This window comes from Vicia villosa, linkage group LG3 (assembly GCF_029867415.1).
Source record: "Vicia villosa cultivar HV-30 ecotype Madison, WI linkage group LG3, Vvil1.0, whole genome shotgun sequence".
Classification (NCBI taxonomy): Eukaryota; Viridiplantae; Streptophyta; class Magnoliopsida; order Fabales; family Fabaceae; genus Vicia; species Vicia villosa.
Window position 1 is genome coordinate 141,712,749 of NC_081182.1, and position 16,546 is coordinate 141,729,294.

The following is a 16,546-nucleotide window of genomic DNA, read 5'->3' on the forward strand; positions in this document are numbered from 1 at the left end:
TTTTGATAATCTTGAAGAACACGACATTCATTTGAAGGATGACATGGTTTTTCAAAAATGGGAAGCATTATTCTACGGTTTGTGTGGACCAGTTTATCCAGATTTGGTCAAAGAATTTTGGGTTCATGCAACAATCATGCCTAAAGCTATTCTTTCTTTTGTTCATGGCAAACCATTCTCCATTACTGAAAATCTTTTAAGAAAATTGTTTGGTTTGGAATCTGTTGAAGGTGCTTTTGGAGCAATTATAGGAAGAATAGATTGGAATGTTATGTGTACAGAAATCTTCAAGTCTAGAAAAGAGTCTACAGATATCAAGGAACTAAAGGATTCTTACAGAATCTGGGCTAAGATCCTTCTGGGTTGCATATATCATAGAAAGGCAATTGTTTCTCCCAACTATGTTAACAAGGACCAACAGTACATTATGTATTGTATCGGTAAACAAAAGAAGGTGGATCTTTCTTACATCATTTTTAACCACATGTGGAATCATGTGAAGGATTCTAGAGAACAATTCATATCGAAGAATCCCAAGTACAAGAGAAACATCATTTCTTTTTGGAAGAATCATTACAGATCTTCTGATTCACACTAGGATTGTTGGTGATCTAGAGAAAGCTGGAATTATCAAGGATATATATGCAACGAGTGGAAGCACTATGAATGCTAACTCTCGGAAGAAGATGGGCTTAATCGAGACCATTGGTTCTCCTCCCAGAGTGGATACTGAAGTTCTGACCAGAAAAAATCCTGCTCAGGCTGACTTTGAATTGTTTTTCAAAAATGAACATCCTGACGTTGTTGTCCGCTATATAGCTATGTGTAAGAAGTAAGGATCTGCTTATGATCCTATATGGATAAGAAAACAAAAACTTTTCACTACATCTGATGTAGTACCAGAAACAGAGGAACAGAAAAAGAAGAAGAAGAAAAGAAAGCTAGAACAACCAGAAAGAAGGAAAGATAAAAAGGAAAAGAAAGAAGAAAAGAAACTAGAAAAGAAGAAGGAAGAGAAGAAGGAAAATAAGAAGGAAGAAAGGAAGGAAGAGAAACGGAAGGAGAAGAAGCGGAAGATTGTTGGAGAAGGTCCTGCCAAGCCTCAGAAGAAGAAAAAATCTTCAAGTATTTCTATCTCTAAGCGTGTTTTTGCTCCTGTCTTAATTTCAAAAAATGAATCAACAGAAGCTCCACCGAAAAATTCACCAGAAAAAGCCCCAGCGAATCCTCCTCCAACCACAAATATCTCTAACCCTCCATCTTCTGCTTCACCCAAGTCTAAAGGCAAATAGCCTATTCTTGATTCTGAACCTATTGTTTATGAACCAATTCTTGAACTAACACCTTTAAACACCATCATTCCTCCTCACGTCATCATCTCCACCTCTTAACCTCCTCCACATTCTATCTATGAACCTGTTGATGACACTATTGTGTTCTTCAACCTCCCCTCACCAGAATCTTCATTTTATGACTCTTTCATTCGCCTCATGAACTCATATAAACCTCAAAACAATCCATCCTCTGACCCCATTGTCGTAGTCTTAGACTCAGACAATGAAGCTGAATCCTTTCTTCAACAATCCTCTTCAAACACATCCTTTGTACTTGATAGAGTACCTCAACCTTATGCCCTCTTCAACCCAGATAAACCTATCTCCTCTCTCAATCCAAAATCTCCAATCTCACCTCTCAGAACAAACCCCCCCAAACCTTCTGTTGATGCACGTTTTGAATCATCAAATCACAAGGTCAGGATAGGGTTAGAAGTTCTAAAGGTTGCTCATGAATCCAAGCTAGATCATGTAGCTGCTGGAAAGCTTTGGAAAGCTTTTGCTGAGGAAGTGCAGGCTTAATTTCTGGATCTCCAGAAAGATTGTTTGGCTGATGCTCTAGGTCCTGTTGAACTGTTGCTGGATTTTGGCAGTGAAAGGTATTATCATCCTATCACTGACTGGAGGCCTCTGGAAGAGAAGCCTTTTGTTGATGAAATGGAAGTTGATAATTTCTTGGCTCTAGTTGTTTGGAAGCCATATCCATACAAAGTTCTGACTGGAGATTTTCAGCTGCTATTCAACTGGTTCAGAGAGAACTCTCTGGAAGAGCATCCTGAATTGGTATATCCCGAGGTTGAGTATCCTCCAGAAGTTGAGATTCCTGTTTTTCAAGAGCATCCTGCTGAAGAAATTCATGTTGAGGAAAATCAAGAAGATGCTCAAATGGTTGAAGTTGATGCTGCTCATCCTGTCCTAGAAGATAACCTTGTTGCTTCTTCTGCTGGTCCTTCATCTTCTGTTCTGATGAACACTGTGAAGGAACTCCAACAGAATCAGGCTACCTTGGCTAGTCGTTTGGACAAGCAAGATGACACCAATGCTGAAATCAGAACATTGATTTAAAGACAAGAAGAAACCTCCAAGAAGCAAGCAAGATCAGAAAGACGCTATGCTCTAATGCAAGAAGCCATAAAGCTCTGAAACAAGCAAGCTTTCTTGATGCTCTAATAGAAGACTGAAGATAGAGCTCTGATACAAGTGATCTCAAAGAGAAATTCAAAGCTCCAAAGCTTTCTAATGGAAGCTCTGAAGTGAAGCTCTGAATTATTTGAAGTTCAAAGTTCAACGTGAAAGTCTCGTCTGAAATGGAAAATACTCAGGGAAGTCTTTTATTTATAAATTCTTCTAGCATTAATTTCAGGGGGAGACATATTCACACACTCTGAAAAATATGCTTAATGTTATATCTGTGTATTGTCTTTGTTCATCATATATTCTGGATACAAATTCATATTAATTCTGTATGTTTTTGTCATCATCAAAAAGGGGGGATTATTAGAACAAGAAATGTTCTGATCAATATTCTTAATTTTGATGATAACATTATGTATGAATTTTGTATAAGACAATGTGGTACTCTAATCCTTTACGTGTTCCATTTCAGGAAAAGTATAAAAGAGTATGCACAAATCAGCGTTCAGAAGCACTGACCCAGAAGTTCTGGATGGCTTCATCAGAACATGGTCTGGCAAGGCATCAGAAGATGGTCCTGCAGAATCAGAACATGAACTGGAAAGCATTAGAAGATGGCAGACAGAAGTAAAAGCTCTGATGGTATCACGCGCAAAGCACTTCAAAGTCTGAAGACAGAAGTTGCATCTGCACCAAAGCTGAAGACTCTGATATTCAAACATTGTTATCTACAAAATCTGAGTCAAGAAGAAAGTACAAGATGAAAAGGCTATAACGTCAAATCTCTGACTGACAAAAGGAACGTTAGAAGCTACAAAAGGCAAAGTCAATAAAAGCAGCAAAAGCATGACTCGAGGTAGTTGACAAAAGTGTGAAACATTAAATGCAGAGTTATACTATTCACGCAATGCATTAAATACTCCCAACGGTCATTTCCTCTCAGCGCCTATATATAGAAGTTCTGATTCAGAAGCAGAAAACAACACTCTTGCGCAAATACACTGAAAAGTTGTCAAACTGAAAATCAAAGAAGAATTTCATCTTCAACCTCACAACTTTGTAATATCTTAGTGAGTGTTAAGAACTAGAACTTAAGAGAAATATCACTTTGTGATTACAACTTTCTTAGAAGCAAATCAAACTCTTGTAATATTTATTTTTACATTGATTGTAAAAGGATTTCCTAGAGTGATCAAGTTGTGATTTGTAGACTCTAGAAGAATTAGAGGGTATCTAAGTGGAGAACCATTGTAATCAGTTTGATTAGTGGATTAAATCCTCAGTTGAGGTAAATCACCTTTTTAAGGGTGGACTGGAGTAGTTTAGTTAACAATGAACCAGAATAAAAATAATTGCGTTCTTTATTTTTATCTACCATTTTTGAGAAGTTACACTTATTCAATCCCCCCTTTCTAAGTGTTTTTCACTCCTTCAACTTTTAGGTATCTACTCAAGGGTCACAACAAGTGACGCAGCAAATTCGTAGCGTACCACCCAATGAAAAGGAAAAGGGTCCTCCGAAGGCCGTGGCAAAAAGAGGTGCTTTTGTGCCTCGATACCGACAAATGCTTGGAACACTTGTTGATATGTCAGATTTGACGATAGATGCTATTCGTGAAACTAATATGGATGAAGCTATCTTTGGTTTTGAATTCAATGAACAAGTTGCACTAGAGGAGATAGAAGAGATTTTTAAGCATGAACAATTAGGAACAACACCTCTTGTAAACTCTTCCAGAAATCGGAAGTAAACCTCGGATCTCTATCCGACACAATACACAAAGGAACACCATGCCACTTTACAATCACCCTGACATATATCTCTGCTAACTTCGCAATCGGGAATGTGATGTTAATAGATATATAAAGTGTGCCGACTTCGTAAGCCTATCAACAATCACCCAAATCGAATAAAATCCTCTAAAGGTATTAGGTAATCTTGTTACAAAGTCCATCGAAATGCTATCTCATTTCCATTCTGGAACTTCTAACGGTTGCATCAACCCTGTAGGCTTTTGATGCTTGATCTTTGACTTCTGGCAGGTCAAAGAAGCATACACAAATTGTGCCACATCACGTTTCATACAAGGCCACCAAAACAAACTCTTCAAGTCTTGATACATCTTTGTAGCTCCTGGATGAATACTTAAATTGCTTCTACGACTCTCTTCAAGAATCACTTTCTTAATCTCTTCATCATTAGGAATGCATATACAATCTCGAAATCTCAACACACCACGCGCATCTAACTGGAAATCATCATTCTCAAGTTGATCGGTTCCTACCATCAAATCCACCAACTTCACATCTAGCTTCTGAGCCTCTTTAATATTGTCCAGAAAGTCGTTGTTAATCTTTAACATTCCCAACATAACACTCTGCGGTGTCACTTCACAAACTAAGCTTAAATCTCGAAACTGCTCAATCTACTCCAACTCCTTAGCCATCATAGCCGACATATGCAAGGTCTTTCGGCTTAAAGCATCGACCACAACATTAGCTTTTCCAGGATGATAGTTCAAACCGAAATCATAATCCTTCAATAATTTTCACCACCTTCGCTGACTCATATTCAACTCTTTCTGATTAAAAAGGTACTTTAAACTTTTATGGTCACTAAACACTTCAAATCTAGAACCATAAAGATAATGCCTCCAAATTTTCAACACAAAGACCACTGCATCCAACTCTAGATCATGCGTAGCATAATTCTTTTCATGAGTTCTCAACTGTCTAGACGCATAAGCCACCACTTTACCATTCTGCATAAGCACACCACCTAACCCTATCAGACAAGCATCACAGTACACAACAAAAGGCTCTCCCAGATTAGGCATAGTCAAAACTGGAGCCGACGTTAACCTCTTCTTCAACTCATTGAAACTTTCTTCGCATCGAATATCCCACAGAAAAGATTTTCCCTTCAATCTTGTCAACGGAAGTGCCTATTTAGAAAATCCTTCGATAAACCGTCTATAGTAACCGGCTAAACCCAAGAAGCTTCTAATCTCAGTAGCTGATTTCGGAGCTTCTCGTTGTAACACAACATCAACTTTAGAAGGATCCACGGCAATTCCATGACCATAAATGACATGACCAAGGAAACTAACTTCATGCAACCAGAATTCACACTTAGACAACTTGGCATACAACTGCTTCTCTTTCAGAAATTGCAACACAACTCTCAGATGCTCTTCATGTTCTTCTTCAGATTTAGAGTAAATAAGAATGTCATCAATGAACACCACTATAAACCAATCCAAGTAAGTGTGAAAAATACGGTTCATGTACTCCATGAATACTCCCGGCGCATTAGTAACACCAAAGGGCATCACCGAATACTTGTAGTGTCCATACCGAGTCCTGAACACGGTCTTCTGAATATCATCTTCTTTTACTCTAATCTGGTGATATCCGGACCTCAAATCAATTTTAGAAAACACACTAGCACCTACCAATTGATCCATCAAGTTATCAATTCTTGGAAGTGGATACTTGTTCTTTATCGTCACTTTATTCAACTGCCGACAATCAACACAAAGTCTGATACTCCCATCTTTCTTCTTTACTAACAACACGGGCGCTCCCCACGGCGATACACTTGGTCTTACAAATTTTTTCTCAAGCAACTCTTCTAATTGCTTCTTCAATTCAGACAACTCAGATGCATACATCCTGTACGGTGCCATAGAAACAGGTCTGGTACCAGGTACAAGATCAATCGCAAACTCAACTTCTCTTCTCGGAGTTACATCAGGAATTTCATCAAGAAACACATCAGGAAATTCTCGCACCACCTTTAACTCGTCAATTCTAACTTGATTCTCAAAAGACAATGACTCCATCAACGAGAACACCTGTGCTTCGTCTTGCAACAATTTCCTCAACTTCTTACCAGTTAACAAGCCAACTCCTTCTTCTTCAGGAGAAGAAAACCTTAAAGACTTGTTAAAACAATTGATATGAACATAATTATACTCTAACCAATTCATACCCAAGATCACATCTAATCCACTCAACGGCAAACAAATAAGTCAACAACAAAGTCTTTGTCGAAGATCGACAAAGGAAACTTTGAACACATCAGAGAAGTAGTCACCGATCCCTTAGCTGGAAGATCGACTACCATCTCTCCATTCATGGAAGACAACATAAGACCCAATCTTTTAACACAGTCAGAAGCAATAAAATAATGAGTAGAACCAGTATTAATAATAGTGATTAAAGGAGTACTATTAATGAAACATATACCTCTGATGAGTCGGTCTCCACTAGCTGTAGGAGTCCCAGCTAAAGCAAACACCTTTCCACCGGATTGTGCCTTCTTCTTTGGACACTGGCTACCAATGTGTCCCTCTTCGCCACACGTGAAACATACCATGTCCTTATGCTTGCAATCAGACATTGCATGTCCCATCTTACCACATCTGAAACACTTCCTCGCATCAGTAGTACAAGCATTGCTCTTATGACCAGGTTGACCACACTTGAAGCATACAATCCTAGCAGGATCATCTCCCCCACTAGACCTCTGACCATGAGTAACTCTTTGTTTCCCTTTACCAGCATCATATGGTTTCCCACGACTTTGTTGATTCTTGCCCCTTCTATCACTAACCATCTTGTGATGAGCATTACTATCTTCCTCAAAGATCCTACAACTGTCAACCAAATCAGGAAACAAATGGATCTTTTGGTACCCAATAGCCTTCTTGATCTCCGAGCGTAACCCATTCTTAAACTTGATGCACTTAGAAAATTCAGCACCTTCGCCATCAAAGTGAGGATAAAACTTAATCAACTCAGTGAACTTGGCAGCATACTCGGTCACGGACTTGTTCCCTTGCGTCAACTCTAGGAATTCTATCTCTTTCTTACTCCGAACATCTTCAGGATAGTACTTCCTCAGAAACTCCCTACGGAACACATTCCAAGTGACTTCCTCGCCTGAAAACTCCAACCTAGAAAGCGTCTCCAACCACCAATCATCAACCTCCTTAGCCAGCATATGAGTGCCATATCTGACCTTCTGAGCAGGAGTGCAATCCATAACACGAAAGATTTGCTCGAGATCCTTCTACCAATCAAGAGCACCATCAGGGTCATGTGTACCCTTGAACACCGGCGGATTCTCCCTTTGGAAAGTCGCCAAACTACGAGATCCAGCATTCTCGTCAGCATTCGGTTGGTTCTGCATAGCCTGAGCCATCGCTTCCAAAGCAGCAGCTATCGCAGCATCATTCCTCCCAGCCATAGCGTCACTACAACACAAAAACAATCAGCACAAACAACAATACACGATTGTTAGACTACACTACAACTCGACACTTGGCCGGACAAGACTGACCTGCTCTGATACCACTAATGTAACACCCCAATTCTACCCCAAGCATTTATGCGGAAAAATCATAGTATAAAAATTCTCAACAGAATCAGGATGTCACACATTCAACATAAACATGATCCTGTCATGCTTTTTAAACAAATACATAACACTATCAGGATTGGAGTGAACAAAACTCATAACATATATCTCAACTTCTGAATACATAGTATTCAAAGCATAACCCAAACTTAGGTTCAACATGCAACAGATTCACGATGATTCAACAATTAAGACATAACATCTTTTGAATAAAAAAAAAGCAGCAATACAAACAACTCCTCAAATACATTATAAGGTTCAATAAACAAATAACAACATCAAGCAAGTGTTCATTTCCCCCCAAGTGCTATGTATCAGAGTAATGACACCCAAAACTCGACTATAAGCGGAAACAGCTACTCATCTGGATTACCTGCACGTTACCCACGTGGAGGCAACATTCAAACAAAAAGGGTGAGATATCAAATTATATAAATAGGATTATGATAAATCATATATTAGGTAAGGAATATAAATGAATCACCGTTTCACACAACATCAACATAACAACACAAAGAACAAAATCAAAGAATAGTCTTGATATCAACACATAAGCATCTTCAACAAATCAACACCTAAGCATCACAATGTATAAACAACAACTTCAACCAACAACAACTGACGATGACTCGAATGCGACTCAACTATGCATATGATTATGGTACCATTGGAGTAAAACTCCCAACTTAGAACATTGCCAGTAATTCCGAGGCATAAGGCAAAGCCTTCAACACGGTCACATATCAACATCACACCGTTCAACTTTATGTTATGCTATGCTATGCGAAAACATACAACGAATACAATTTGACAGCGAAATAACGACGTAACAATAACACCACATACTTAGTGATTAAGTACGTATTCATAGCAATTACTGGCTCAATTGGTAGCATGAATTGCTATTAATATGTACTTAACCCCTAGGTACGTGGTTCAACTCCTGCGGGAGGCAAAAACAATATTTCAAGGGCAGCTGGTAAGCGGACCTAGGGGGAGTATTGATTAAGCTGGTGAAATGCTCGGTTGACTGACACGGTTGATGTGTGTAGTAGATATCGGGGTGTTACACGCTGGTGACTAAGTGAGCTAACTATGTATTCATTTCAAAACCCGCTTCCATCTTATTATATTATAAACTAAGCCCTAAATGGAATTTTTTGAAAACTTCATCTTCTTCCGTCAGCCACGATGAACAACAGCAACATATCAATGGCGCCAAACTTAAACTTCTCACAAACTCAATAATTTTAACAAATCAAGACTCTAAAATAATCATCATGGAAGCGCGAATTCAACCACATAACTAACTACCATTAACAATCAAATATGAACATGAATTTCTGGAAAACACTCAAGAACCCTAAAAATTCAATTTCAAACTAAATGATCAAATCAAATAATCAGACCCTAAAAGCTCAGGGCTTTTGTTCCCTACACGATTCTAAGCAAAATGGTATTAAGAAACACAACAAACAATGTTTCAATGAGTATGCTCGAATTTGAGTCAAATAACTTTGAAATTGAAGATCAACCTCTTGTTTAGAGGTCATTCAGAGATGCTACACCAATCTGGAACCCTTCAGTGATATCGAAGGAATCTTTCTGGGCGCTTAAAACTCTCTGAGAACCCGTGCAAGTCCAAACTCGATTCCACCTACAAAGAGAAAAAGTTATGGATGGAACTCTTGATTCCAGGTGTTACAGAACTAAAATAGGTGTTTGGATAGCTTCTATATGTGATATAGAAGGTATCTAACACAAAAAACCTGAAAAACGCACGAGCCAGTTTAAAAATAGCAACTTTGGTTCAAAGTGACTCTTTAATGGAGATTTGAAGAGTTATTTTTGGTTTGAGGCTTTTAGTGAGTGTTTGGAGGTTATGGATAGCTTTTATATAGTAAATAAAAGCTGTTGGAAAGGCTAACTCGGTAGATTTGTGTTTGGTTTGTATTTTTGGTAAGTTAAGACCTTGGTGAAGCTTTAATGGTGGAAGAAATGATGATTTTTGATTAGGGAGCTTTTGAGAGGCTGTGGAAGTTATACACATCTTCTAAATGGTATTTAGAAGTTGTCTAGAACTTTGGTTGACACCCAGAACTAGTGGAACTCAAAATCACTTAGAAAAATGCAAGAGGTAAGAAAAAGAGAATTTCAAGTGATAGGTGACTTGGAGAATTCTGGTGTGTTTGATCCAAGAGGAAAGTTCATCTATTTATAGGCACAATTTAGGGTTTGTGGAAGGAAAAAACTCAGAGGTTTGAGTTCACATGTGATACTTGTACCACATTGCTTGTTTGTAAAGATATGAGAAAGTTATAGTTTCAATGGTGAAGGTGTTAGAACAAGATTTGTTCTGATCAATATTCTTGTTTTGATGATAACAATGTATATGAATTTTGTATAAGACAATGTGGTACTCTAATCCTATGCATTTTCCATTTTAGGAAATATATAAGGAGTGTGCACAATTCAGCGCTAAGAAGCAATGACTCGGAAGATTCTGGATTGCAACATCAGAACATGCTCTCACAAGACATTAGAATATGGTCAAGCAAAATTAGAAAATAGGTCTATGAAGCATCAGAAGAACTTGAGATCAGAAGCAGAAGGATTGAAGTTCTTATGGTATCACGCTAAAAGCTCTTCAAAGTCAGAAGACAAGAAGATGCTCTGCACCAAGCTGTAACTCTGATTATGATTATTCAAACGTTGTATTCACAAAATCTGAGATCAGAAGTTAGTACAAGATGGCAGGCTACAAAGTCTATCTCTGACTGACAAAAGGAACGTTAGAAGCTACAAAAGGCAAAGTCAGTAATAACAGAGAAAAGCATGGCTCGAGGTAGTTGCAAAAATGTGAAAACATTAAATGCAAAGCTGTCTAGACACGCAACGCATTAAATGCATTCCAACAGTCATCTTCTTCAATGCCTATATATTTATGGAAGTTCTGATCAGAAGCAGTTTGACAAAAAATGATCAATTGACGAAAACTTGCAAATTTGCTGAAACGCTGCTGAATTCAATTCAAACGAACTTCATCTTCAACCTCACTTTCATTGTAATATCTTAGTTAGAATTAAGCTTAGAACATAAGAGAAATATCATAGTTGTGATTATAGATTTCTAAGAAGCATTTGAATACTCTTGTAGACATCTTATTTTACAATGATTTGTAAAAGGTTCCTAGAGTGATCAAGTTGTGATCAGTAGACTCTAGAAGACTTAGAAGTTTATAAGTGTTGATTTCCTAGAGTGATCATGGTGTGATCAGTATACTCTAGAAGACTTAGAGTGTTTCTAAGTGGATAACCATTGTAATTAAGATTTATTAGTGGATTAAATCTATAGTTGAGGTAAATCACTCTAAGGGGGTGGACTGAAGTAGGTTCGTTAACAACAAACCAGGATAAAAATATTGAGTTAATTGTTTTTATCTTAAGAGTTTTTAAAGTTACACTTATTCAAAACCCCCTTTCTAAGTGTTTTTCTATCCTTCAGAAGGTACAAGCTCAAGCATGCTTCCATGACTATATTTTTAGTATAGAGAGGTTGCTTGTGATATTAGGAGTGCTTTTGCTGCAGAAGAAATATTGTAGTGACTCAATTTGAGGGTGGTTGGATTAAAGCCTCTTTTTCAAAATTGAAGTGTGAAATTTATGCTTAAAATGGAACGATTCAATGGTTGATGGCTTGAGCACTTGGATCATAACCCTAAAGAGTGTGTAATCTTCTGATTATAGCCTCTTAAATAAGTTAGAGGGGTTGTACTTTGAAGATTCTTACAAATTTGAATAAAATTAAAACTTGTTCTTCATGTTCATCTTCATTTTCCAAGTGTTCATAGAGCCTTCTTCATAAAATTATATCTCATAGCTCAAGCCATTGATTTTCATGTTATTTATTTCTATGGAAAGCCTTTGCTACATACTTCAAGTCCCTTGAAAAGCCCTTGCTACATACTTCAAGTCCCTTGTTAAAAGTTTCCTCAAACTCTCAAAATAATCATTTTGTGAAGAAATGTTCGATGTGATGAGTTGTTTGTTTGATTAAAATCTACAACTTTCATGTTTGGAGAGTTTTGAGTTTGTAGGCAAAATTTGGAGTTCCCAAAATTAGGTCAAATTCACTTAAAAATACCTAATTTTGACTTTTGTTGACATTTTTATTCTTGATGAATTTTCTTTTTTTTTGGCTAAATGTATTTAATAATCATATGATGAATATTTGAATCTTCAAAAGTTCATAATTGACCATTTTCCTCAAAAGTCAAAGATTGACCCCACACAATTAACTTTTTCCAGATGAACTGCAGTTTTGTGATTTCCATAAGAATCAAGCTCTCCTCTTCAAAAGAATAATGTGAATGGATAATAATGTTGATTTGGATGCCTTGAATCATGGTTTGAGCTTTGGAGCCATGTCTTGATTAAACTTAAACCCTTTAAGTGGAATTAGGTCAAAACCGTAATTTGGGGCCTCAGGTGATCTTGAAAGTTGTTGATCTTGAATTGGGCTATCCTTGGACTTAGATATTGATAGGAAAAACCTTTGAACATATGAGAATTTTGAACTTCCTTGTAGGATTGAAAACCCTAATTTTCTTAGTCTCCTCTTGATCATTCTCCTGTCTTAGAACACAAGCAACAAACGACAATTTTTTTGTATTTTTGGATTAACAAAGGATATAGGCATGATAATAATGATGATAATGATGATCCTAATATTTTGAATATGGTGGGATCTCAGTGGTCAAAAATTGGGGTATTGAAAATTCTGGTAAGACAAACTCAGAATGTCATACATGATGTCACGACACCTTTTCTGTCGTCAGCTTAGCTGACGAATTACATACAGATCCCCGAAATTTTGATTACTTCTTGCTCGAAGAAGTCCATGAGTGCTAGGATCATATTGGTTCAGTTAACACAAAGAAATCTGCTTTCCAGAAGTTCTATGACAGCACAGTCATTAAACCAAACACTGATGTCATGAACGATTATTATGAAATCCAAACGGAACAAACAAACAATGCAGAAACATGAATGTCATACCCCAAAATTTTCCCATACTATTTCTCCTATTCAAAATTCAAACCAAAGTACAAAGCTCCAAGACACACTCTCCTAAACAAGGCTCAGAGAACTAGGGTTTTGATATTCTAAAGGAAGATCAATGAATCAATGGCTCTAAGGCATCCCATATGGCCTATGACACTCCACACTATCTCCATAACAAAATTCAGGGCTCAATACAAAATATTGGTCACTCAATTGCTCAGAAAATCAACAGTCGACTAGTTTGACCTAAAAGTCAATTGTGGTCAAAGTACAGTCAAAACTCCTGATTTTTTGTCAACACCCTCATATTGAAGTATCATTCACCATTTGATCAAGAATTGATCATGGTTCATCAAGGAAAGATCAAAAATCAACAAATCAAAAGGTTTCTAAATTAGGGTTTTTATAAGAGAAAGTCAACTGAACTTTGACCAGCCATAACTCCCACATGGAACATCAGAAATTTTCCATCCAAAGCTCATTTTGAAGGAAATTGGATTCTCTACAATTTTGTCGCTCACATGCTAAGTCTAAAAATGCTTCATTTGAGAGATATGGACCAAAACATTATAGGTCCTTTCCAAAACTCAACAAAAAGTCATTTTTTTAAAAGGACACACAAGGAGCATGGAAAATATTTTGGTATGAGACCAAAGACATTGGTTAGAGGACTCTTTAAGGTTTCTAAAAAGTCCAAGAACTTGAAAAAATATTGAAGTATGAGGAAATGGCAAGGTGTACAAGTTCACTAATTTTCAAGGGTGTGCATGAAGGAAAAAGGTCCAAAATCCCAAACATTTTCAAATAAGCCCATATTCTTTTTATCCAAACCTTATCCTAAGCCCATCGACGCCCGAAAAACAGATCTTTCAATTTTTTATTATTTTTATTAATTATTTTATGATTTTTATACATTTAAATCATGATATAATTATATAAAATAACAAATTAAATAAAGATATGGTTTTGCTTGGATTTTAAGCCAAATATCAATCAAATGATATATCCCAATCAATAAAAATTCATGCAAAGCAAATTAATAGAAAAAAGATTGAAATTATGCTAATTTAGAAAGATTTAAAGATAATTTCCAATCAATTTCCAATTGCTTGATTCAAAAGGATTTGATCCAAAATTATCAACCTAGATCCATCTCATATATATATATCCAAGCTGGACAAACCTAAAATTCACGTTTTCACTGCTCCAAGAACCCTGATCAAACACCTAAAAACATTCACAAAAAAGCAAATTCGGATTGGAACTTGCAGGCAAACTCAAAGAGTTCTGAACATCCAACGACCTTCCTACAACATTACTGAAGGATTCCCAATCACTCCCCAAGGTCATAACATTTGGAATCAAGCCTCACAGATCACGGTTTGCTTCACTAGTTTTTTCTTCGATTTCAACCATACATGCATTATAAACATGTTTAATTTATGTATTCGTGATTGTTAGAACCTGTGTGATGTTTCTGGTTGTTTGATTTGATGTTTACGCCTGTATACCGTGGATTGTCGTGAATTCAATATTAGGTTTTCATATTAGGGGTTTCTGATACAGGTAAAATTGGGCCGAATTAAGGCCATGGTTGAGTTCGTGAGGGAAAACCGAGTCCAACCATGGTCTCCTCTTGAATTTTTATGCATGTATGTGTGTTTTAGCATTTAACAGGTGTAATATGTGTGAGCTACGATAGCTAGTGTACAAAGGGTGCGGGATTAGCATGCAGGCCAGAGGTAGGGGAGGACTAGGTGGCGCAACGCCATTGGTCCAATTCAAAAAAAGGGCGCGCGTGTTTTCTTTGGGGAAGCTCATGGATCCGGTGCTTCTGCTTTCATGTGGTCACCATGTACTCTCTATTCTCAGCCATCTGATCACTAGCTCAACGCATCCAACGCTCCCGAAGACTGCGTGACCACCATGGACTCACACGCGCGTTGCACAGGATCAAAAAGCTAAGATTTTTAATTTTTTTTATCTTAATTACACAATTAGTTTTATATATTATTTTCTTTTTTTATATACGTCTCCTAAAAAAAGCAAACTTTCCCCCGCTGGTTTCTTTTTCCCCTTCCCCATATTAATTGTTGTGGTTAGTAATCCTAGGGAGTGGTAACTGTTAATTAAATAAGAATCACCTAATTACAAGATAATATAACCGAATCTGATCACGTGATTGTTGCACCCACGCACCCTTTTTTGGTAACCTCTCCTGTTGCCTGTTGCCTTGTTGCCTTGCGTTTTTGCAGAATAGCCATGTTCCTCGAATACGAGGATACCTCATCCATATCGCCTCGAATAATGCAAAGATCATAAGTCCCTAAAGATGCTGCCTTCGATACACTAAATATGATCTCGTCCATCGGAAGTTGCCTATGAAGGGCTGAGGTATCCTCTGGTTGCCTAACAAAAAAGGCTATTATGATTCTTCCCTTAGACTACCTGCCTCCTTTATGGCAAGGGACAGTCTTATGGTGAACGAACTCTCGATGACCCTTCAACCTCCAAATCAAAGGACTTCCTTGCCCTCCCATGGCAGGGATAGCCCTGAAAGGCTAAAAGAACTTTTCTACAAATATTAAGGTAATTGCTCCTAATTGCCTTGCTCTGGCTAAAATCTTTTTCTACCCTTTTCTCAAATACTTTCAAAAAGCTACGCTTATTTATAAGCTAAAGTCTTATTTCATTTCTACACTTTTTCTTCAAAGAGCAAAGCAATTAAGAGCCCATGGAAAACAATGGATGCAAAGGGTGCCTTACACCATCCCTTTGCGTAATTACCCCCCGGACTCAGTTTTTATTTAAAAGGTTTTTCTTGTTCTTTTAGCCTTTCTAATTAATTTGGATAAAATAAAAGTCGGTGGCAACTCATGCTTAACCGCGACATTTCGATAAAAAGTCAGTTCACCGTATTACAATGAACAACACACAGAATTGTTCACCCAGTTCGGTTCTAAATAACCTACTCTGGGGGCAATCAAGCCAGGAAAGAAATCCACTATCAATAGTCTTAATTTGAAGTTAAACTCCCCCGTTTACAACTTTGCACTTAAACCTTACCCAATGCAATCTCTACCTAGGTTCTCCCTATATATGGAATATCTCCATTCCACTCTCGATCATAGCAATGATGTCTAGCAGTCAATAACTCAGACATTGCATCGACATCCTAATTCCCAACACATTAAACACAAACAAACACAACGTTAACTTGAAGTTTCTTACAAGCTTCCTCCAAGAACAAACCTCCACTCATTGCTTCACAGCTTCTAAGTGATTAAACTAAACCTCTCACCTATAGGCTTTGAGTTACAAATCAGTGACCATCTCCCCAATTTTTGACCCTAAGATCATACATCAATTGCATTTTAATCATCAATCAAGAGCAACATTCTGAAACTCCATTCTTAATAATGTGATTATCTCTGAGGGGAATTGTAATACGGTGAATTGATTTTTTAAAGAAATGTGCGGATAGCATGAGTCGCCACCGACTTTTGTTTTATCCAATAGAAAGGCTAAAAGAACAGAAAAGACCTTTTGAAAAGATTTTGAGTTCGGGGGGTAAGTTATACAAAGGGAAG

The 16,546-nt window shown here is 37.3% G+C and overlaps 1 protein-coding gene across 1 annotated transcript; it reads right to left on the bottom strand.

Annotated features, from left to right (window-relative positions):
- Positions 1 to 4,435: 4,435 nt before the first annotated feature.
- Positions 4,436 to 7,518, bottom strand: LOC131659079 (uncharacterized). The gene is made up of 6 exons (XM_058928320.1): positions 6,568 to 7,518; positions 6,175 to 6,412; positions 5,452 to 5,577; positions 5,144 to 5,355; positions 4,649 to 4,846; positions 4,436 to 4,504 (listed from the first exon to the last, which is right to left on the bottom strand). The coding sequence occupies exons 1-6, from the start codon at positions 7,516 to 7,518 to the stop codon at positions 4,436 to 4,438; spliced, it is 1,794 nt and encodes a 597-aa protein (XP_058784303.1).
- Positions 7,519 to 16,546: the final 9,028 nt, after the last annotated feature.

What these genes read in the sequence shown, in the direction of transcription:
- LOC131659079 (XM_058928320.1), bottom strand. Translation starts at nt 7,518, where the DNA reads ATGGATTGCACTCCTGCTCAGAAGGTCAGATATGGCACTCATATGCTG. An exon ending in TGCGATTGATCTTGTACCTG is followed by an intron (nt 5,578 to 6,174) that starts GTACCAGACCTG and finishes GGTTGCATGAAG; the next exon opens with TTAGTTTCCTTGGTCATGTC. An exon ending in ATCTAGAGTTGGATGCAGTG is followed by an intron (nt 4,847 to 5,143) that starts GTCTTTGTGTTG and finishes GTGACACCGCAG; the next exon opens with AGTGTTATGTTGGGAATGTT.